This window comes from Camarhynchus parvulus, chromosome 10 (genome assembly GCF_901933205.1).
Source record: "Camarhynchus parvulus chromosome 10, STF_HiC, whole genome shotgun sequence".
Classification (NCBI taxonomy): Eukaryota; Metazoa; Chordata; class Aves; order Passeriformes; family Thraupidae; genus Camarhynchus; species Camarhynchus parvulus.
In genome coordinates, this window is record NC_044580.1 from 10,458,673 (window position 1) to 10,482,448 (window position 23,776).

The following is a 23,776-nucleotide window of genomic DNA, read 5'->3' on the forward strand; positions in this document are numbered from 1 at the left end:
GGCGGGGACTGTCACGGCCCTATCCGTGCCGCGGGGCTGGCTCGGGCCGCGCGGGTGCGGGGCGGCCCCGCCGCTGTCCTGCGGGCCCTGCGGAGCGCGGCAGCGCTGGGGCGGCCGTGGAGCCGCCTCGGAGCTGGAGCGGCTCCGGGGGCAGTGTGAGAAGAGGGAGACGCGATGACCTCGCCCAACAGCACCCGGCGGCCCTCGAGAGCGCTCCGGGTTACCTGCCGTTACCTGCCGTGCCCTGCCGGCCTCCACGGGCTGCTGGCCTGCCGGAGCTGGCTCCTCGTCTCGGGAGCAGGAGATTTGTTACTGCGGCCAGGGCACTAAGAGCGGGATCTGGGGGCTGTCACAGTCTGTAGGACATGCCAGCGTTTGTATGGGGTGTTAAACTGGCTCACTGCACTGTGCAATCTGGTGTGGGAACGCGAGACACCTCTCTTTATAAAAATATCATTTTTGCTTTAGAGGAAACTGGACTGGTAGGGGACACTCCAAGTTTTCTGTTGATGGCAGTGTTTTCTGTACACGTTGTGTTACTACAAGCATCATATCTCAGGGATGGCAGGTACTTTGGACGTGCTGGTACAGTCCTGCTGGGAAAAGGGAAGAGGCTGGTTGTGCTGTGGAGATCTTACACAAGTGGAGCAGATACTGTGTGCTGCCACAATCCTGGCCTGTCCCCCAACTGTGTTGGAGGGTGAGGGGATTCAACAACTGCATTTCAACCTGGTACTCAGTTTTGCCAATGGAAGTGTCTTGTGAGCCGGAGCAGTTTCCATCAGTGACTTCAGAAAACAGGGAGATCTTGGAGCCTAAACAGGGAAGTTTAGAAAACATGGAGATGCCTGTCTCCATGTTCCAAAACACTTCTGTTTCCTTGCCCAGGAAGCTGAATTATATCACAGCACCTAGTACAGTAATGTTGGTTGGTACTGGCCACATGAAAGGCTCAGACAATTTCTCTATCTTTGCAGGGTGTGTGAGTGATCAGGCATGTGAAAGGTTCTGGGAAAAATGAGAACAGTGATATGCCTCCTTTATTGTGCAGAAAAGTGAATACCAAAGTCAATAGAGTCCAACAACTCTAAGCTGAACTGAATATTAATAACACCATGCTCTTGTAAGTGCCTTTTTTTATGTGTTTTAGGGGTGGGTGATGCCAAAAAGTTATGACAAGGTGGAAGGGGTAAGTCCACTGATGTCAGAGCTTGGGATGTGTACAAATTAATATTGACTCTCATACTCACTGCTGTCCAAACTGCACTCAGAGAGCCCTTTTATTGTTTCTCATATATGAAAAAATTGCATGATACAATCTTTGGTTTTACTTGTATGGGCACACCCCAGCCATATATAGAAAAGTGTTTGGGGAGGAGTTGCCTATGCAATTAGCTTTACCCCACTCCAGAGCTTGTTAAAACATGCTAATAATGTTGATTAAGTTATGCTGTGGTTGCCTCAGGTTACAACACATTTTCCTATCAGCACGTATGTTCTTGTGTAGCAGTATTAAAGAAATAAAGAAAATAATTTTAGTAGAAATTGGTGTGCTTTTTAGTAGAATGTATTAGATTATTTAGCTAAAAAAATTACATCTACTAAAGCAGGGTAAAATAGAAACCATACTTAACGGATGTGAAAGGTGTTCTGACTTGCCTACATCAGACATCCAATGTCTCTCTCTTACAGTGTAGTTTTGGTGAATCCCGTAAAAAACCTGGACATGATTATTTTGTGATCATAATAATGAAAACTGTTATACAGTGCTAATGGATTAAATGCAGACTGCATTGTTCACCTCTATGAAAGATTGTCATTAATATGGAAAGCTTGGCTTTTCTGTAGCACTGCTGCAAACACCACAGTCTTCCTGTTTTATTGGCACACGCCTGTGAGGACATTGTAACATTTTCTGTGTCTACCGCTACTGCGTAAATGAAAAGCCGTCACATGACATCCTAAATCCTTGTTGAGAGACACAGACACTTGTCAACAACGAAAGAGAAGTGTGCTGAAGGTTGGATTTAAGGTTTCCATGCCCTGGGTGACCAGTGGCAGCCCCGAGGTGCTTGGATTTGTTCTCTAGTGCCGCCTTCTGGCTGAGCACGCCCAGAAAAACCAGTCCACAGGTGACAGGAAGAAAGTTACTCCTTGGAATAATGTTATTTGTATTTTGTACAAAGCTGCATTAGGTAGGTCAAAGGCAAATAATAATGCTTCTGTAAACAGCATTACAACAGGTATTCCTCTAATTATCTAGAGGGTATTATAATCTCCAAAATAACAGACTGGAATTTTGTTGTTGGTATGTTTTCCTGAAGGATGACGATTATGAGATCCATGCTTCACAGTAGCAGATGTATGACTCGGAACAGCTTTGGGGAGAATGTGAACACAACCATTTTGCATTGTTGAAGCAAAACTGGGAGAGAAATGTTTTGGGGCCTGGGCTCAGGTTCAGTACAAGCCAGGGACTGAAGGCCAGACCCCTCTGAAAGAGCAGCAACATCCAAAGACTATTTTGGAGCTGTCATCCTATCAAGTCCTATTTCTATGATCCCAAAGTGTAGCTTCCTCTGCATTTGCAACTGGTGAGGCCACACCTTCAATACTGAATCCAGTTCTTAGACCCTTAATTTAAGGACATTTTGGGGCTGGAGCAGGTCCAGAGAAAGGCAATGAAGCTGGTAAGGGACCTGGAACACAAATTCTGTGAGGAGCATCTCAGGGAGCTGGGGGTTCAGCCTGGAGAAGGCTCAGGGGTGACTTTATTGCTCTCTACAACTCCCAGATCCGAGGTTGTGGCCATGTGGGAGGGAGTTGGTCTCTCCCAGGTAATCTCCAAGAACAGGAGGACATAAGAGTTCCACCAGGGAAGATTTAGGTTGGACATGAAGAATTCCTCCACAGACAGGGTGATTAGATATTGGAACGGGCTGCCCAGGGATGTGATGGAGTCACCGTCCGTGGGGGTGTTGAAGGAAAGACTGGACCTGGCACTCAGTGCTGTGGCTTTAAGCTGACATAGTGGTGTTGGGTCACACGTTGGACTCATCTCTGAGGTCTTCTCCAACCAATTTGACTCCGTGATTATCTTCATAGCTCTGCCTCAAACGGACAAGGCAGCGAAGTCCATGCTCAGAGAGCGTACCCTCGCCTGGGAGCACAAGCAGAGCTCCAGTAGCCATGAGGCGGGAAACGCAAGCTCCACCACCCTGTGCCACAGAGTAACCCGGGACAGCGACCCCTGTCCTTATTCCATAAGCTGCCTCTAGGGAGGCCACCCGGGCCCGCCGAGAGCGCGGGGCCGGCCCTGCCCCCGCCGGGCGGGCAGCGGAACGGAACATGGCGGGGCCCCTCCAGCCCGCGCTTCCCCGCCTTTCCCCGCGGCGGCGCGCATGCGCGCTGTGCGGCGGTGAGGCCGTATCCCTCCGCGCGCCCCTTTTCCCTCGATGTCTGTGTTAATAAGGTAATTCCCGCGCCCATGGTAAGTGCCGGGCGCCCCTCCGGGCCCGCCCGGGGCGCCCCGCGCCGCCTCGCGCCCGCCCGCGCGCCCGCGGCGGGGCCGAGCCGCGCGGAGCCGCGCCACTCCCCTCCGCCCGCCGTGTCCCTCCGCCGGGCGCGGCGCGGACTCTCGTGTGGGGCTCTCGGCCTGCGGAGCCCCGGGTCGGTGCGGCGGCGGCGGCGGCGGCCGGGCCGGCAGCACGGTAAGGGCCCGTCCCCGCGCCCCGTCTCTCCCTCACCCCCCGGGCCGGCCAAGCTTTTCCAGGTCAGTCTGCGCCTTTGTATAGGGCCCTGTTACCGGATGTGGAAGTTGATCTCTTCGCTGGTAAAAAATAATTCCACTTCCCCGGAACCCGGCGCCGCGGCTCCCTCCGCAGCGCCCAGCCCAGCCAGGATTTCCTGTCGGGGAGAGCGGGCGGCCGGCCGGCCTTCCGGGGACCCCGCCGCGCGGGGGGCGCGGGCGGCGCGCTGGGCCCCGGCGGCGGCCTGGGCGGCCCGCGGGGCGCGGGCGAGCGCGACGCGCCCGGCGAGGACCCGGGAGCTGAGGGGCAGAGCGGGGCTGGGCTCGTCCCGCGGGTTTCTCCGCCGGGCAGCGCGGTGCGGGCCGCGTGGGCACGGTCCCGAGCCCCGCGTGGGCCGGGGGGGCCGGCGGGGCCGCGGCCCGGGCTCCTGAGGCGGCGGGGCTGCGTGCGCGAGCTTGGCGCCAAAGGTGCCCTGGGGAGAGGCGGCTCGGGCGGGAAGGGAGCGGTTTCCCCTCCGCAGTGCCCCTCAGCCGGAGTCTGTAACTCTTGCTTTGGACTCTTAATAAAGCGTACGATGGGAGCATAAAAGTGGGATGCGATGTGTTAGTGCGGATTGTCGTTTTTTTGTTCTGATTTCCCCAAATAGTCGAAGTAGTTTCCGTTGGTGGGACACTGGTGGCACGTCGGTGAAATCCCCTGTAGGAAGTCGTCTGTGGTAGTTCTTAAGGCATTTGTGTATTTTTCTTTAACCTGCTTGCTAAGGTGGCTTTGATTTAACGGCGAATGCTTCGTAGTAGAGTTAAACGTGCTCAGAGTTGTGAATGCATACCCTGTAGTTCTTCAGCCTGTTTTAAGTTATTCGTTATTTCTGAATTATTAGTAAGACTGTGCAGTTAGCTGAGTCTTGTATGCATACAAGTATTTGTAAGGGAACATAACTGTGCCATGGAAGTAAGGTTAAGAGTATATGTGGCAGATGAGCATACTCTAAATAGAGACTCTTGTTCATGACCTACTTTCTTTGCTGAAAACACTTTGTTTTCTATTTGGATTTTTTTTTTAGGCCTGTGTGCCAGACAGAAACTGTCGAGGAAGATTCCTCATGATAAAATGAATGTTGTTGGTAGGAGGTGGATGATTTTGATTTGATGGTATTTTCAAGCTTAATCAACCTGAGACAGTCTCCTAAGGCTGTGGTACAGTTCAAAGGCTACATCACGAGCCCTTGGATTCTTCATGTCAGTCACAGCTGCTGCAAATGAACCTTTTTGGTATCTAGTGCCAAATTTATTTGTGAAAACTGTAGATTGTTGGCAGTGCCAGTCCAAATCTTGGTGCCAATGGTTCCCCCTTGTTGCATAACACTCTTTAGATGTTACAGATCATGGCCAAATCTGTGCTCTCCTATGTAAAAAAAGATGTAGAGAAGTCTTTTTTTATTTGAGTTCATTGTTGATTGGTGCTTAAGTTAATGTGTGAGCCTAAGAGGAGGACAGACCTGCATTACTAACAGGCCTGGCTGTCTTTGCCACTAAGCTATTCAACAATGTTTGCTTTTCTCAGATCAGGTATTTTTCATCTGATGCATGTCTGACATGAAGGTCGTGTTGCTGTTCAAGCAAGCTAGAGAGAATTTAATTACAAATACAACAGTCAGAGGAAAGCGGAAAGCACTGGAATTAAAGCTGACTGCAATTAACATATTAGTGTAATTTTCACTAATATTCATGATAGAAATGTGGATAGTCTAAGCCTTTTATATTTATATTTGAAGTATTGCTTGTGAAATCATTGTCAAAAGATGTTTGATTCATGTAGGAAACCAGACAGGAACTTTTTGATTTTATCCATGTAAGTTGCTATAATCACTGGTAATTGATATGTTTGTTAAAATTATTCCAAACTGTTCATGAGATGCTAAACTCTGTGCTAAACTTCAAAATATTATTGACCTTGGTATGGACAGACACATAAAATTAGCTAGAAATGGCTATTCTGAATTTCTAGCAATACTGTGAGATGTTGAAATCAGTAGGGTGGTAGCTTTTTTGAAGGTCAGGTCTGGGGAAGCAGGTTAAATTGTTTTTTTCTTAAGTAGCGGAAAGAAAAAGACATTCTCAAAGGGTTATTTTTCCAGATGTAATGGATGTGAGAGATGATGGGTCTCCAGCCATCTTCTAAGTGCAATTCTGCCATCTGTCACGAGCAGGGAAAAGTGTTTAATGAGCCTTTAATGGAACTTTGTGATTTCCAATCTTTATCAGAGATACAGTGTGTATTGATTCAGCTACCTTTGATAAATTGCCCTGCTGCAGTCCATGCTCCTCCCTAGTAAGGATGTCCCTTTCAGGAGTGCACCTTGGGACAGACACTGGCCTGGGAGATCTCCATGCTGCCAGATGTTCTGCAGCAGCTGCTTTGGGCCTGTTGATCTTGACCAGCTGATGCTCAGCACTGCAGTGGTAGAAGAGGAGCAGGTCTGGGCTCTTGGGGGCGGGACACCGCTCTGAGAGACGCTGCAACATTTTAAGCCAAACTTGATTTTAATTTGGACTGCAGTCTCTGCTGCTCTGTTGTCTGTAGACTGGTGTGGTAGCCAGGCATGCCAAGTTGCCAGGTTTTTAGCTCCACTTGCTTCCCACGGAGCCTATTTCACACATAGTACCACCTAAACTCCTGTTGAGTGCTATTCTACGCCCTTCTGGTAACAGTGTGATCTTCATTGTAGAGGGTGTAAAAACCTAAATCTAAGATGGATGCAAAAAAGTAGTATAATTTTCCTTTGAACATAAGTAAAATAGCAATAATAATTTGATGTTATTTTTAGTTGCCAGCTAATTGTGGCATCTGGCTAATGATACTGTGCAGAATACATTGCAGTAATGTGGAAGTTCAGGAGTTGATTAAATCAGAAGTTCTTCCCTATTTACTCAGTTGTAGACAAAACCCTCTTCACACATTTGTGTAGGAGCTCTTAGAAGTCTGAAAACATTATCACATTGCCATAAGAGTAACTCCAACAGTCTCAAGTCTTTATTTCAGAGCCAGTGATGTTTTTATTCTCCAAAAAAGTCCTCATACAAAGTGTTACCCAGCTGTCATGCTAGCAGAGCTTGATGGAAATGACACACTGAAGAGAACCCTCAAACACTGTTCAGCAGAGTTGATTTTAGCACTGTGGAGTAGCAGCAGACTGCTCTTTGAAATAGCAATCTCATTTCAATTTTAAATGTATTGTTGTATCCTGCTTGTGGTAGTATCACTGCACTATTGTGGTGTTGCTGAGCGATCTTGAGAGAGCAGCTGGAAAGGTTTTGTGGAATGGGAGGCTGGGATTCTGCAGACCCTTCTCGCTCTGTCCCAGGACTGTGGATGAGTGTAGGGGTTGGATGTGTTGTCACTGGGGGATTTCTTACAGTACCAATCCTTGGAATGGGCTGCCCAGTGGAAATCAGCTTAGGGTTGACTACTCTTCAGAAATTTTGTGAGTACTGGTATTCATTGGTTAAAGGTGACTAAATGTGCATGAGTTTTGTTGGAAATGCCTCTTTGTTTGCTGCTGTTAGTGCATCAGTGACGTGTAATGGGATTTTTATTATTTTAGTTGAACAGTGGAATTTTGCGAGTTTTTTTTCTTTTTTCCACTAGGTGGCCCAAGCACGCTTTGAAGTACCCCATGAGAACTGAAACTTGATTCATTTCTCTTGTAACTGAAGTAAAAACTCTACATTGTGAGGCATATACCAACCTCTGTGATGCTTTGTGTTTGTTTAAAATACAAACACCTTATATCAACATAGAGAGTGTTGGTCAATGTAAGGAATATGCAGTAATGAAAGGTTATTTTTTCCTTGATTAGAACATTTTTTATCAAGTGTAGTATAAAGCTGTTTGGTTTTGCATTGAGAAGAAAACTGGTGTGCTATCATTGACTGTGCTCAGGGAGGCTCTGAAAAGGTGTTGATATGAAGTTTGTCCCTAACATCTCCTGGGAGTGAGACTGGTATTTTGCAGGCCACCATAATTGATATTTTTTGGGGGGGATGGCTTGAGTTTTGCTGCATAGGCTTTTCATAACAGCTTTGCAGTTCATTTCAGTAGTGTATAGATGTGGGTAGTGGGTTCTGAAGAGGCTGTTAAATGTACAGACTAATTTAATTCAGTTTAACAGACATTAAGTGTAACTTGTTATCATGAGTATCTTTTTGGTTAGTGGAGGAAGACGGATATATACTGAAGGCAGCTCTTCTGTGGGGGTGGTTGGATGCTGGAATGAGGCTGAAGAAGTGGTAGGATGTTCATCCATAGAGAGACATTCAAAACTCAACAGGACTGAGCCCTGGGCCACCTCTGACTGGGATATTGAACTACATGATCTTGACCGGTCTCCTTCAACCTTAATTATTCAGCAATTCCAAAATGAGATTTTATTGGTTCCTTTGCTCTACTGCTGTTTAAACCAAAAATGGAAATTGGATAGTTGTGTTTCTGAGCTAGTTGTAACCTCAGTATTTTGAATTAACTTCCAGCTTTCCTTTGTTTCTGAGGGCCTTGATGTGGTGGTATTAGACCACCAGAAAAAGAAGGATGTCTGTCTGTGAGTGTACTTTTCCTCCTTGACTTGCAATCCCCACTGGGGAAAAAAAAAAGCCATTTAAAGGGAGTGCTCTATTCCTTCATTTCACTGCTGCGCTTGCTGAGTGCCATCTCTTGCCTTATGTTTGGTATTATTACTTCTAGTGTCTCTTTTTAACAGGTATGACAGATTTTTTCTTATTCCATTTCTTAGGATATTTCCTAGATTTTCTCTTTTGCTCTTTTCCTTTATGGAAAAGAGACAGCAGTTGTCCCTTCCTCTGCATCTGACTGTATTCCTTTTTTCCTTCCTTTTCCCATTGTTAATATTTGTCCTATCCTGCCACCTTCCTGCTTCTCTTCCCTTTTCTGGCTGGAGACAAATCAGTGTGTTCACATGTAGCAGAAGGATGGACATAAATAGAGTATTTTGGTGGCAGGAATATTGCTGCCTGCAGTCAGTTCTGCAGACAGAGGTAACCTGCCCTAGTTCACAGCCCTACTGATCTGTGTTCAATACTGCATTTGCACTATTTTGGTCTCCTTTCTAGTTTCTTCCAAAGTCAACAGCTTTCAGTTCATTGAGCAATGTGCCAGTTGAGCCAGGTACAGAGAAATTTCTAAAGATACTGTTTTTGTGATAGATTTGTATGTTTAATGGGATTTCTTCCTGGACTGATACACTCTTCACTTTGTGTAGGACATTGGCTGCATGGCCTCACAACTGCTGTTATTAGTAATACAGGCTTAACTTTGTGTGTGACTGGAAACTAAACTGATGAAAGCAATTCCATTTTTAGCACCCTGGAAGGGGGGAAAACATAGCTATAGGTATACTAAAATGTTAGTAGTATTTTCTGGTTATTAGCATAAGTTATGGTTTAGTTCTAATTTTCTTTACCAAACAAATTTAATAGCAAGTATGAAATGGGGCAAGTTTAAAAAGTTGTGTTTCTAGCAATTCTTTGATGCAACAGAAACAGGTGTAATTTGTCTACATATATTATTGCAAGTATTATATGGAACCTTGGTGTAAAAGGGACGTTATCCAATCATCATGTGAAGGTTTTTCAGCTAGTGTCTCAGTCAAGTCTCAAAACTTTGCACTTCACATGGTTTTAGTAACTGTAGACAGTTAAAGCACGCAGTAATATTTGTTTTTAGGCGAAGGTTTTATTTCATGTATCTGTTGTATGTAGGACAATAATATGCTTATTGTGTTGTTTTGCATCTGGGGGTACAGGAATTATATTTTAGGGTGAACAAAAATAGTGGTGGATGAGATGTCAGAAAGGTGTTGTGTTTCATACCTGTCTCAGTGCATTTACATAGTGGTACCCCCTAAATACGTGTAGGCATTTTGGATAAGTGGATATGGTGCCTTTGGGTGTATGACGTAGCAGCCATGATGTAGAACTGTTTGAAAGCTGGACCAAGCTGCAGAAGCTTGCAGTATCAGGTGAGAGCTTTGAAACCACCTTCTGCTATAAGAAATGTTCATCCAGTTCAGTTTAAATTTTGTTTAACTTTACAGCTGCAGTGGTTACAGCATTGTCATACTGAAATCTTCAGACTAATATCAGTTCTGTTTGGCTGGCAAAAGTAATTCTAAAATCAAAGTGCTTATTGCAATCAATAAAGCTTATTCTCATGGCTAAAATACCAACTCCAGTTTTTGAGCTTTTCAGAGTAGTTCAAAAATAATAATTTAAAAAAGAAAGGCAACATGTATGTATTTAAAATAGCATTAATGTTATTATTTTGTCTTTATATTCCTTTATGTTCTTCACTAGATGTCACTAGTAGATTTGGGAAAGAAACTTTTAGAAGCTGCACGAGCAGGTCAAGATGATGAAGTTCGCATTTTGATGGCAAATGGAGCACCTTTTACCACAGACTGGGTAATGACAACTTTTACAGTGGAGAAAGTAAATTGTCTTACTTTTCTCACCTGAAGAAAGAAATACTATTCTTACAATTCAGCATTTATATTACAGTTCTTCTTGGAATTCTGCATTCACATAATCTAATGTCTAATTCAAAATTAAACTTGGCTGTTTCTTCATATGACCTCCTACTGATTTTAGTAACAGACTGTGAATGAGCTCATTCTGGTGACTTTCAAGATGAACTTCGGAATGGTTAATGGGAAAAAGCAGCAATCATCCTCCTTGTTACTGTGTTTATGCACTTAGTATAGTAAGAGGTTTGAATTATGAAAACAGTCCTAACTGCCTAATATGTGCAGCTGAGAGTTCCCTGATATAGGGGTACTGAGTTGTCTTTTGGATGTGCTGGTTTTTGAATAGGTTGTAGAGAGAGATCAAGTACCCAAAATCCTAGGGCATTTACAAGCTCTTAAGAGCCTTAATCTGCTTAGTGACCTACCTTCCAAATTAACTGTTTTGAGCAGGAGGTTGGACTTAATTGACTTCCAAAGGTCCCTGTTGGCCAACACTAAATATGGGGTTAGACCCCTTGAAATGTTACATGTCAAAAAGACAAAAAAACCCCAGATTAAAAAGAAAGCAACAACAAACTTCCCTCCCCCATTCATATTCTGTAAAAGCCTCAACAGCTTCTCTCCTTGAGACTACAAGGGAAAATGGTTTTGAGTGGTGGCTTGGCACGTGGGTTTGGTATCTTCAGAGTAAGAAGAAATGCTTTGCACTGCCATCTGTTAGATGTGCATGTTTTGTGTTCATTACAGCTGGGAACATCTCCACTTCATCTAGCAGCACAGTATGGACATTACTCCACCACAGAAGTGTTGCTGCGAGCAGGTGTGAGTCGGGATGCCAGAACCAAAGTGGACAGAACTCCATTACATATGGCAGCATCAGAAGGCCATGCCAGCATAGTAGAAGTCTTACTTAAGGTACAAACTGCTGAAACAAGTCTGAAGTGAGGTTATTGCAATGGTTTATGATCAGATAGTTGCAATTTGCTTTTCGGCATGAAAGCAGCATTGAAATTACATGAATAGTTAAACTGTGTGCACTGGGAACTTTGTTTTCCAATTGAACTGTAATTTATTTTACATTAAAATCATCATGATTTCAGGTGAATTATTTACTGCTGTTTCAAAATAAGAGTACTTCCTAATTTGATATTGTGTTTAGTTATAGATTTTAGAAGTAAGATGTACTTTAGGGAATCTGTAATCCTTTTGAGGTAAATAAGTATTTGGTAGATGGATTGGATTACTTTTAAAAAAATGTAAATGTAAGGTAACAGGGCATTCCTCATGGAGAAAAACAATTTAGGGCTTCATTCTGTGACCAGCATTATTTAATTGAGATATTTGTAATGACATAATTTATGCAATGATCTTGTTTGTAGCATGGTGCTGATGTCAATGCCAAGGACATGCTCAAAATGACTGCACTTCACTGGGCTACTGAACATCACCACCAAGAAGTTGTAGAACTCTTGATAAAGTATGGAGCAGATGTTCATGCTCAGAGTAAATTTTGCAAAACGGCATTAGATATTGCAGTAGACAATGGAAATGAAGACATTGCAGAAATATTACAGGTAACTTTTAATTCCTCGTGTTAAGGGAATTTGCAGCAAAGTACTTGATTACACAGGTCATAAACTAAGCTTTTAATGTAGCAGCTGTGACACCATATATTGATAATGCCACACTCCAGTCTAGTTCATTACATGAAATGAGATTAATGTTAGTAAACATTACTTGATCAAAGCACATTTTCACCACCTACAAAGTCAAGGATAAGTATTCTTTATTTTCTTAAATTTGAGTGATGTAATACACAGAGGTAGGTGGACTCCTTAAAATTGAGGTGTAAAAAAAATAACTCCCTTCTCTGATAGTATATTCTGACTATCCCCTAGTATTCAGTTAGCTTCATACATGGATATTAATTTCCTAGTTGGAGTTCAAGCAGGACAGAAGAGATGCCAATTTTTCCAGAATTAGAAAAGCTAAAATTGAATTATTGGAGAATTTATTTTAATAGATAATTCCATGGAAATATGTACTCCCTGTTCAATAGTGTTGTTAAAAGCAAATTAAGTTATAAATCTTACTGAGAAAGGAATGCAAAGTGAATGAAAAATATCATTATGCCACTGTATAAATCTGTAGCCTCCCTATGTCTTTAAATGTCTGAACTTCTGGTGTGTTCCTTTAGCCTCCTTCTGATTGCAGAAAGGGTGGAGTAAACAGAAGTTAATAATAATTCACAGAAAGACAGAAAGACTGCATGTCCATTTCGTGGCAATTGCAAAGCTGTCAGAGTAGCTTTTCATGATATGTATCTGCCCCAACAGTCTTGGTTCTTCAGACTTCTCTTTTAGATAAGTGAGCTTGCATATCTGCAAAAGAGCCTTGTCCTCATTGTTTACATAACTGGTAGGGAGAAGGACTGGTGTGTTGTTAAACTCTTTCACTCCAATAGATTTTCTGTCTTTAGATTTCAACCAAAAAAAAGTTTCTTATGTACTTGGAGATAGGACATGATATATGTGTATTGCATGAGCGCAGTGAGGGAGCTCCTCCTTGTTTGTGTGAAGCATGCAAGAATTCTAGCTCTTACACAAGTCAGCAACTCCTTTGTAGCTGCAGTGGGAATGATGTTGTTCCTTTTGTGTCCCAGATTGCAATGCAGAACCAAATCAATACGAACCCCGAGAGTCCGGACACTGTGACGATACACGCAGCCACACCGCAGTTCATCATCGGGCCTGGAGGGGTGGTCAACCTAACAGGTCTGGTATCTTCTGCAAATACATCCAGTAGAACAGGTATTTAGATGCCTAAAGGATAGCTGTGGGATTTTATACTTTCACTGATTTTCACCATTTAGTGAAAAGGTGTGAGGAAAAACAGTGGTAAGAAGAGTTACCATATTCCTCGTCAGTGTTTTTTGTGTGTTGTAAATATGTACTTACCTAAAACAATAATCTTCTCAGACATAAATTATCAGAAATTCTGTTTGCTTAACAAACTTCACTTCAGAATAGCACTTTGGTTCAGCAGAATGCTGCTGAAAATGGAATGTGTGCTAGAAGTTTCAGTGCAATAAAAATAGAAAAAGAGACTTTGGTGGTTTTAAATTTATCAGCTAATTTTTTTTTCATCCTTCTAGATGAAACAGGAGTGTCTGCTGTACAGTTTGGAAATTCATCAACATCAGTATTAGCTACGTTGGCTGCTTTGGCAGAAGCATCAGCTCCACTGTCTAATTCTTCAGAAACACCAGGTTAGAAAGCTAAGGCATTTAAACTAATTTAATAAATTTAAAGTACATAACTTCAAGTTTCTGTCAGCTCGTGAAGTAGTGCGGTAAATAATGATTCTATGGGTATAGATATGGAAGGAGAGCAAGGAAGGAATAATGACCATTTTTTGGGGCTATTCTTTCTTTTTATATAGAATAGCTTATTTTTAGACAAAATCTTCCCTTTTCTTTCAAGATTTGAAGAAGTTCTACCCATGTTTCCTTCCAGAACTAAAACCCTACACTGAGTTTGACACTGAAAGATCAGAGCTGTTTGCCACAGCACCTAGTATTGGCACTTCCAATTGAGATTTTTGTGACAGTGGCATTTCTTACTGCTGAGCCTGTACTTGGAAGCCAAATCAAGTTCAATACAACACCACTTATTCATGTGGGAGTTGCTGTTTTGGTTTCCTGAATAAACACTCTGTGAATATTTAAGCAGTGTTATAGGACAGTAATCTCTAAACATAAAGATCTTCAGAAGACAATGTCTGCAATCATTATTTCAATTACAGAGTGATTTTTCTGTGTATGTTACATTGTAATTAACTTAAAAGATGAAAGCTTCAGAGTTTTTTCTACCTTCTGTCATCTTGAGCATCACAACACAGTCTATTGGGTTTTAATTTCATCTCTGTAGATAGAGAACATTCTAATGTCTGTTATTTAAATCAAAGGCTTTGCTTTTACCCTGACAAATTGAAAATAAAATACAGAGCTAGTGTTCTTGAGTTTCCTTGATTGTGGTACCAATGATGTTGCTCTCTGTCTCAGCATCTTGTTGGATGGTAGCACAGCACCCCATTTGCAGCATACAGTGCAAGCTGGGGTATGTGCTGTAGCTCTGAATGCAGGCTTTCCTTGTCCTACCTTGATTTGTAGAAGTGATACAGAGCTGTGAGAGTTCACTGCTTTGTACTCATTATTGAATCATGAATTTGAAATAGTTGAGCTGGATTTTTTCACTTTTACCTGTAAAATTATATACATACAAGGTTTGTTTTACTCCTTAAGCTTTATCTTTCTTCTTCGAAGGTGTAAAAATGTCAGCTCTGCAGAACTTTTCCTTTAGCCTTGTTTCATACTTGGTATAAGAAATAAAGTTGTTTGAAATACTCATGGAGTACAGACAAGATTCTCTAGGGGTCCTTTAGTCTTGAAGACCATTATATTAAGTAGAGAAATCTAAGCTGGGTCCTGAAATACAGTGGCGAGGCATTGGTTCAAGGTAGTATTACAAGTTAATTTTTTTCATTCTGCTGTTAGTGTAACTTAGTCCAGCTTGTGTACAATGCAGAAGTTCATTGTGTTGTTAAAAGCAGCTGCTGTTCTTGCCGCTGCTGTTAACACTGACCCCAAAGCATCAATTTTGAGTGGGGTATATCAATATTATTGTATTGAGCAAGGATTGTGTTGCATGTAAATGTCAAAATGTGAGTGTTTTATGTTGGCCTGATAAAAGACTCTAATTAAAATATAATACATAGTAAAGTATTCATCGGGGGGGTCAAGTTATGAAAGCCATGGAATAAATGTTTTTTCAGCTGTACCAAAATGCATTTGAAGTCATAAAAGTTTCATTTATAAATTAACTTAATTCCTTTACTAATCTGTTGCTAGTTGTGGCCACAGAAGAAGTTGTGACTGCAGAATCTGTGGACGGGGCCATTCAGCAAGTGGTCAGTTCTGGAGGGCAGCAGGTTATTACCATAGTTACAGATGGCATTCAGCTGGGCAACCTGCATTCCATTCCAACCAGTGGCATAGGGCAGCCCATCATTGTGACCATGCCAGATGGGCAGCAAGGTGAGTGCACACTTGTATGATTCCAGCTTGAGGAACTGTTTTAGCTGTAATAATAACAGTAATAATAATAATGACTTCTTAGGTGCAAATAGCTTGGACCATTTTGTGTACATCTATGAATTCTTATATTAGAAAAGGCTTAGACATAAGCCTCTGCAGTTCAGTGTGTTAACATGTCAGCTGAGCCTCTGCTTTAGGAGAGAGAATAGAAGAGTTACTAAACTATGGAGGAGACATGGGACATTTAAGATTGCTTTGCCTTCAGTAAGTTTGATTTTTGCAAACTTGTTACAGAAACTAGATGGTGGAGTAAGACAAAAACCTTCTCCTAATCCTTACACTGTTGCATTGCTGGCGGTACTGTGGGGAGGTGAGGTTTGGGTTTAGAAATCTGATGCATGAAGCAATCTCTGCAAGTTCCATGGAGTGTCAGTACACTGACACACTGACCTGAAAAATGTCAGCTCTTACATGCCTGAAGTTTAGAGCAGCACTGACAGAACCAGAGAAGCCAGAGTGACACAACATTTTTTTTTCTGGGGCTATGTGTACTTTGTAGGAGTTGCTAGTGTGATAAGTCCTTTTCTGTGATGTGTGTGCTTTGGGTGGTTTCTTTTAAAGATCCCCGGCATTATTTAGATAAAAACGATCCCTTCTCTGGTTTCTTCATGAGGAATCCCAGTGTGAAGCTTGAAGAGTTGTACGCAGGAGGCAAATTATTTGGTTCGCAGGCTGCCTGAGCTAGTACACCTTGTTATCATTATGAGTGAGTGGCTGTAGATAGCAACTGAGGTGACAGTTGTATTTATTTGTCAGATGGCTGTGTTAGGAATTAGAGTATGACTTTACTGAGAACCCTGATTTTCTTATTAATGGCTAATAACTACTGAATTTTTAGGTTGCTTAATGTGTATTAAAACAAAAGCAAGATTTATATTTAGCTTTTATTCAAGAAATATTATATAAATGGTCCGCTACAGAAGTTAGAGTTGACAGGCTGGTGACTGCTGTAGTTCTCTGCCATGTCTGTTTACTCTGTGAAAAATGGCAGTGATATTCCAGAGCTAATTACTGTAGGCTTCAATAATGAGGAATTTTAAAGTTCTTAAGTAGCATACAAGCAACTAAAGTTTTTAGTAGATTTTCACTGAGCTTATAATGCAGTTTATTATATAGATGTGTTTTCACAAGCAAAAGTATTTGCATTTTTTGCTGTTAATAAAATTACTTAAATAATACAAGTTTTATGTAGCACAAATATTATTGGAAGTAAATGTATTTACGTGTACAAATATATTTTCAGTGTTAACAGTTCCAGCAACAGACATTGCTGAAGAAACTGTAATAAGTGAAGAACCGCCAGTGAAGAGACAGTGCATTGAGATTGTTGAAAATCGTGTGGAGTCTGCAGAAATAGAAGTAAGGAGTATATTACGTGATCTGTGTTGAACAGTGTTCAGGACTGAGATCTGGTTATGGTGTTTGTATTGTTCAGGAGGTTAATTTCTGTGTTACTACAGAATGAAGTGTGTGAAATGTTCAACTTGTTCAGTCTCTCCTGTAACTGAAATTCGTCTTTTACAAAGTTGTTGTAAAAAGAAAATAGGAGGGCTGTTTGCTTGATCCTCTGGTCATGCATGTAAAAGTGACACTTGTTTAGGTATATGAGAATATTTTTTTTGTTTTTCTTGAAGATCACTAGCTGGTTTTTCAAACTGGGTGCTGATACGTTATCGAGTGACTTGACTCTTTCCACTAGGAGTGAATGAGAGCACTGTACCCTCATCTTTCTGTTACAGCCACATGCTTCTGATTGTGAGATCGTTTTTAGCAATGTTTCCTTTCCATTCATGGTATCTAGATAACTGTTGATGGAAGTGTGAAACAGTAAGATTCTGCATTTGTTAATTTTTATCTGTGTGGTGTCCCCCACCTTTTTTTTAAATTCTGAAGCAGTTTGTTACTACACAACTTTGCACCATCTGTTTTTTTTTAAACTATACTGCAAAAGACCTAACAATGTTGAGAGCTCTTTCCTTTTTATATGACAAATGGTTCAGTTTAAAATTGCAGCTTTTTTTATACTAGCCACAAAAGGTCAACCATCTCATTCCTTTTCCGGTTACTTCTAACTGTGCTGACCAGTTTTGGTCAAAAGTTTATGAAAATTGCTGTCTGCTTTGACTAGACTGTAAGTTCTCATTTTGTCAACTCCATGATATTTCATTTATCCAAGGTTGTACTCTCCAACTTCTGTTCATATTATCAAATTGTGCCTAATTGAATACTTTTTGTTGTACAGTATGTGCTATATGTTATCCATGTCTCATAACAATAATTACCACCTCTCATCATTTACGTTCCATGTCCCTAAGTTGTTGCATCAAATACTTTTGGCCTTTGCAGCTTTGTGGTCATTACAGATTATCCTGACAGTTGAAATTTTCTTGCTGCATTTTTTAAAATGTATGACTGTTACAATAAAAGCATTTCTTTTGTTCACACTTTTAAAAATCTGCCTGAATTATTCATAAAGGAAATTATATTTCCTTAAGTATTTTAGTAATTCTGTTAAATGAATTTTTAAAAAATCCAGATTGGTTAAGGGATAAATTGACATGTTCTTAATTACAGATAATTGGTTTAAAAATACCAAAAATTCTTTTAAGGGGATTACAACTTTTATTTTTATATGTTAATCATACTTCTCAAATATTGAAAGAAGTTGATTTAGATGAGTTACTTGGTCTTTTACTTTTAAGTGGAAATTTTGATGACTTTCTTGTCTCTGCCTGTACAACTGGAAATGCACATGCATACCTCTGCCTGAAGGCCAGTTGTCTTTAGGGGCCTTGTGGTGGTTCACAGGGGTTTGGTGCTACCTTACTTTAGTAGCAGTGGATACTGCTGCTAAAGAAGTGCACACAAAGTTGGTTCACTTCGAATTTCTTCATCACAGACAGTGGTAGATACTTAAATTTGGAGTGGGACCCTTCCCCTCATTAAAGTATTTAAAAAAATATTTTAGAATGTGGAAATACAGAAAATGTTTGTTTTCTTTGTCTCGCTCTAATTCATTCCTTTATTTCATTATGAAGGTTGATTCAAGGCTGAATGCTTTTTTCAGCTCTTTTAATTTCATAGTGTGTGAACAGTTTACTGTAGTTGTAAAGCTTTTGTAGTTGAAAATCCTCTCATCCATGTGAGGTTACAAACTTTCCTGTGAAAGTATTGTGGAACAACCAAAGCTGTAGTAGTGTTTTTAAATTTTCTATTCTGGGTCTGTTAAGTTAAAACATTTCAGCTCATTTTGTATATTGACAGCAGTTTTCCTAAGCAGTTTGATATTTTAAACATGGGATGGCAGCAAAAAAAACCACTGTCACTCAGATATTCTGTTTTTCATTTTCATGCATAATTCATTAACATATATTGATCTTTATTTTCATTCTTTAATTTGACTGTTTCTATCATGTTCCATGTTTGAAAGGCGACATGCATTAGAACCAGGACAATCATTTGATTAGACTAAAAAATAATCATAATTGTAAACTAATTATATTAATGGATTCATATCCTGTGTCTTTGTGTTGTTTTAAAAGAGTGGTTGGTTATTTTAGTTATAGGTGTTCCTATTGTCAATGAAAAGTTACATGTATGAAGAGAATTCCGTGGTAAAATGGAAGATTGCTTTAGAGCACTGAGCATCCTCTAATTTGATTTTTATCTGGGTAGGTGATATAAAAGGACTCCAGATCTCTATAACACTTCTGGTTGTGTTCTGAAGAATGTCCTAAGAACACCTTCTGGGTTTGATTAAATTGGTAGATCAGATACAGTCCTCTCTATTCTAGATGTCAGAGAGCCAGTTTTGACCATTGAGTCCGCAGTAGATGTGTTGCTCCTCCAGAAGCATTGGGCTCTTTCCACTGCCTAGTCACACAGAATAGTTGGCTTTGTCTCCTTAACTCATTCTGTTTGTTGGGACTGTGACAGTCTAAAAACTACACTTGTTGCCTGCTGGACTAATCCATGTGCTTTGAATTGCTGGTCTGTCTGGTAGATACTGGTTTTATCTTCTGGCCATGTCTTGGAGGCTTGGGTTTTTTCTTCCATTTTTTCTTATCCTTTCCTAATGTGCTATACTACTTTTGGGTATGCAGCTCTAGTTCTCTCTTCTGTGGGGCATACTCTTAAAATGTTGTTCAAGAACCTCCCCACCCCCAAATATTTGCAGTGTGCCCCCACTCCACAGCAGTGATTCCATCCCCAAATGTTTGCAGTGTGCCCTCACTCCACAGCAGTGATTCCATCCCCAAATGTTTGCATACATTCCATAGCAGGGATAGCCCCTTGCTGTTTGTAATGCACCACAGGACTTCTTGCCAGTGAACTACCAATGGTTCTATTTCTGTGCAGGCCAGCAGACAGAGCAGCTTTGCTTCTTGACAGTATTAGGTTTTTGATGGTTTTTGAGACCAATTCATGGGATAGATAATGCCCAGCTCAGTACCTCCCAACCTTCAAAAAGGAAAGTCTGCTTTCCACATGTGGAAGGATCAACTCTTTTGTCTAATTCCCTGGGAATTGTCTTGTAGCTCTGTTCACCGAGGCTCTAATCCATGAGGCAGTTTTACATAAGCTGTTGGTCCCCTCATACTACAGACAGAACTTCTGGCTGGGCTGGTGCTGGAGGATCATTGGTGTGCTTCAGATCCTCTGAGGTGTAGGCTCTGCTGTTCATTTGGCATCTGCCAGGTTAGTTGCTACATGAGCAGACCATCCTTAAAATTGCCTTAAATGCAGAATCCAAATTTTCAGAAGAGGAAGCTGAACTTCTTTTCAAATAAGTAGGTAAAATCAGATAAGCTCTCATTTTATCAGCATATGCTCCAAATGAAGCAAACCCAAGCCTGCTGCCTTCAGCTCTTAAAACCCGTTGGAAAATCAAGTTGCACTTACTGGAGTTTGTTCTCTGTTCTAGCTAATCTCTTCACAACCTGTTAATATCATCTCCTTCACCTGTTGGTTTTGCTTTTAGCAGTGATCTGACCACCTCTGTCATTGTATTTAAGCACATTCAGCTGACACGTGACTGCTCAATGTGACTGTGACAAGTACTGAGAACAGGAGCAAGTAGAAGGGAGGCAGAGTATTTTTGTATTTTTCTGACCATGAAAATATGTGCGTGCATCAGAGAAGAGGAATAGGGATGCTCTTAGGGGAGTGTGGGGGGCTGAAACTTCTAACTGTTAGAGGTATTAAATGGGAATGTGATACTGAACTGCTGGGATAGGAACATGGTGAAAAGATGACTTGGCTTTCACTGGACCTCAGTTTTTTAATAAGTTGTTTCTCTGGGAGATGGCTTGTTTCTCTGGCAATGTTCCTTACTATTCCTATTTAACTACAGTGGAAAGAATGATTTTTAAATCCAATACTACCTTACTCATAAAAGTATGATGCACTTCAATGAAATGGTATTTGATTGAATATTTGATCAAAACAAAACTACTTCCCAAGCAAATTGCTTTTTCAATTGGGCTCAGAGAAAATCAGACAAAATGACAGTCAGTACCTACATCACTGGAGATGGAAATGCGTTCTCCTCAGTTCCTAAGGCAGCTTCAGAGGATGTGGCATTTCCCCTATCATTTTGCTTGGAAACCATTTTATATCCACCCTCAGCAAACTTGTATGCAGGATTTCTGCAGCTACTTAAGGATTTCTTTACTAGCTGCTTTTAAAAGGAAAAAAAGCTCATCTGGCTGATTGCCTGTTAATTCATAAAGATACAGTGTCCTTGGGGATGTGGTTAGACCTCTGGATTGCAGAGTCTCAGTCCTTGTTTGGAAACAGTTAGGTTTATGCTTTGGTCAGTGGGCAGCTGACACTCTCCAGTGCAGATGGCTGATAGGTAACTGCTTGTCATTTTTACTGCCTGATTAGATATACAACAGCGAGGGACAAGCCTGTTGGATTGAATGATTGGAGAAATGTTCATATATTCTGTTAGTATTTAATCACCACACTTCTGCTTTTTTAATTTAGCTCTTTTTTGGTGAAGATTTGTATGGTACCTTTGCAGCTCAGTAGACTGGGGCTTAGTGTCTCCACACTTGCAGCCCTGTGTGGGGAGTTGGCTGCTTGATAATTGGGGTCTAATTTGCACAGCAGCATTCATACAGCTTTGCCCGAGTAAGAACTGAACTGAACAGCTTCTCCATGATACCCTAACACTTGAACTGCATGTAAAGGAAAAGTATTTGCCATTTTAACTTGTATTTGATACTTATTTGACAAAATATTGCTGGTTCTGTTTCTAATAGGAAAGAGAAACTCTTCAGAAACAGCTGGATGAGGCAAACAGAGAAGCACAAAAATATCGTCAGCAGCTTCTAAAGAAGGAACAAGAAGCAGAGGCCTATCGGCAGAAGTTAGAGGCAATGAACCGCCTCCAGACTAATAAAGAAGCTGTTTAATAAAAAATGAACACACTGCAAAGCCTGTTACTTTCAAAAACCTGCAGTACAATCTTGAACTGTACACTATATAGGTACAGCCGTGGGATTTCATGATAGAGAAGATGCTACAAGTTGATAACTGGACTTAAGCCATGAGCTCTGATTGATTTCTTGTAACATAAAAACTCTGAATTTAGAAATTGTGAAAAGTATTTAAAATTAAATACTGTAAATAGTTGGTTTTTTTACAGTTTCAAAATGAGTTGATAAATCTTTTTGAAGGGATCCAGAAACATGAAAAGCCAATGTTTTTGTGAAATTTTTGATTTTAGTATGAATCTAACTTCTGAAAAACAGAACAGTTTTAAGGGTGATGTTGATTTAAGCTGACAATTTGAAATTTGATTATGTGACAAAATTAATTAACAGTTATTTCTACATGATTACAGCTCAGCTTCTCTGAATAAGACATTTCCAGGTGGAAATCTTTGTACAGCTTTAAGTAGTTGTCTCAGATTCTCTGAAAACCATTTTTGGTTTTTTTTTTTATTTTAGGTGGTGAAATTTTTATATTTAATTTCAGATATATCCAAGTAGATTTACATGTATATGAAGCTAATATTTTTTAAACTTTTCAGTTTGTACATATGCTGCATGTTTTTATAATTTCTACACATACATCTTGCATAGGTATTTTTCAGCAAAGATGAGAAAAATTATGAGAAAAATGTTTAGCCTATAGGTCATTTGAAGTAAGCTAGCAGCCAGTTTTATTGTGGATGGTATATTTCTTGGAAGAATGTAATTTGTAATTAAGAAGAACAAAAAAGTATCTTAATTTACATATTAAGAGGCAAAATTTGGTAGTGGAGGCGTCGAAACTTCACTTTGTGTGTCTTATGATTTTCCTGTACAAACATTTTAAAAGTTCAGTAATGAATAGAAAGGAATGTCTCCACTGGAACACAAATAGTAGCTATTTTAGAATATCCCTATTGGTCTCTCTTCCCCAATAGCCTTGAAATGACTTCAGTGATACATTTTTTTTAATGGACTTTTGCATTTTAATTACGCAATTGGACGAGTAATTTTTTTTATGTTGTAGTGATGCTCTCCCTAGCCAGCATCATTGTTCCTCACTGTGATACTGTGTTTGTGTGTGTCTGTGCAGTGATCTATTATGCTTAAAATTTATATGGCACGTTACATCTTCAGAGCATTGTAAAATCTTTTAAAGAACCCTTACTGATCTGCCTGAGGCAGGTAAGTGAGTGTTATTGTCTCAATTTTATAACTGGTTTAAGTGCAACATGAGGGAGTTAAATGACTGGCTTACCACCACGTGAACCTGTGGTCACCTGGGAATGGATCTCAGGAGTTCCTGGCTTCTAGTCCTGTGCTTAGACTGAGCTGCCTTAAGATTGTTCAGTGCTGTGTTACATTAAATTTTGAACTACTGTGCAGATCTGTTTTTTGTAAGATAAAACTCTTTGTGCTTTGCTTTGTTGTTCCATGTTCACTGCTTTTATGAAATTGTTTATATAAACTTAAGCAAAAAGTCTGGTTTATCTATACTGTACACGGAAGAATTACCCTTAAAACTGTACTCTGGCCTACTTTTTCTATTTTACAATTAAATATCTTTTCCACATATATAAAGTGTAGAATCAGTTCAATTGGTTTGTGTGTGAATGAGAAGGTCAAAGCTGTTCTGTGTTAGACATCTGCAAAAACATGAAAAAACAGTTTTGGGTATAAAATGGCTTTAAATGGTAGGAGGGAGGAATGGGAAAAGAATTGCATTGTATCGTACAAAACTCTGTCAAACTGGTCAAAATCTGACTTGAGTTTATAGATTGGGCAGTTAGGAAAAATTCTAAACACATTTGTATTTTTATATGTTTGGTAAATTTGATTTTGATTGGCAAAT

At 40.7% G+C, this 23,776-nt stretch overlaps 1 protein-coding gene across 5 annotated transcripts; it reads left to right on the forward strand.

Annotated features, from left to right (window-relative positions):
* The first annotated feature begins 3,422 nt into the window (after positions 1 to 3,422).
* Positions 3,423 to 23,499, forward strand: GABPB1 (GA binding protein transcription factor subunit beta 1). 5 transcript variants are annotated; one of them, XM_030955157.1, is made up of 9 exons: positions 3,423 to 3,472; positions 10,118 to 10,225; positions 11,035 to 11,202; positions 11,667 to 11,861; positions 12,950 to 13,061; positions 13,442 to 13,555; positions 15,197 to 15,382; positions 16,686 to 16,801; positions 21,712 to 23,493. In XM_030955157.1, exons 2-9 carry the CDS (start codon positions 10,118 to 10,120, stop codon positions 21,862 to 21,864), a joined length of 1,152 nt encoding a protein of 383 aa, XP_030811017.1. In that variant the 5' UTR covers positions 3,423 to 3,472; the 3' UTR covers positions 21,865 to 23,493. The 5 variants fall into 5 exon arrangements, with proteins under 5 accessions (XP_030811017.1, XP_030811016.1, XP_030811019.1 ...); XM_030955156.1 differs by having other exon boundaries at positions 3,461 to 3,490; positions 21,712 to 23,499; XM_030955159.1 differs by lacking the exon at positions 3,423 to 3,472 and adding an exon at positions 3,623 to 3,710.
* The last annotated feature ends 277 nt before the right edge of the window (positions 23,500 to 23,776 follow it).

Coding starts and splice junctions, on each gene's coding strand:
- GABPB1 (XM_030955156.1), top strand. Junction 13,062..13,441: donor AGGGGTGGTCAACCTAACAG/GTCTGGTATCTT, acceptor TCATCCTTCTAG/ATGAAACAGGAGTGTCTGCT. Junction 16,802..21,711: donor TGGAGTCTGCAGAAATAGAA/GTAAGGAGTATA, acceptor TGTTTCTAATAG/GAAAGAGAAACTCTTCAGAA.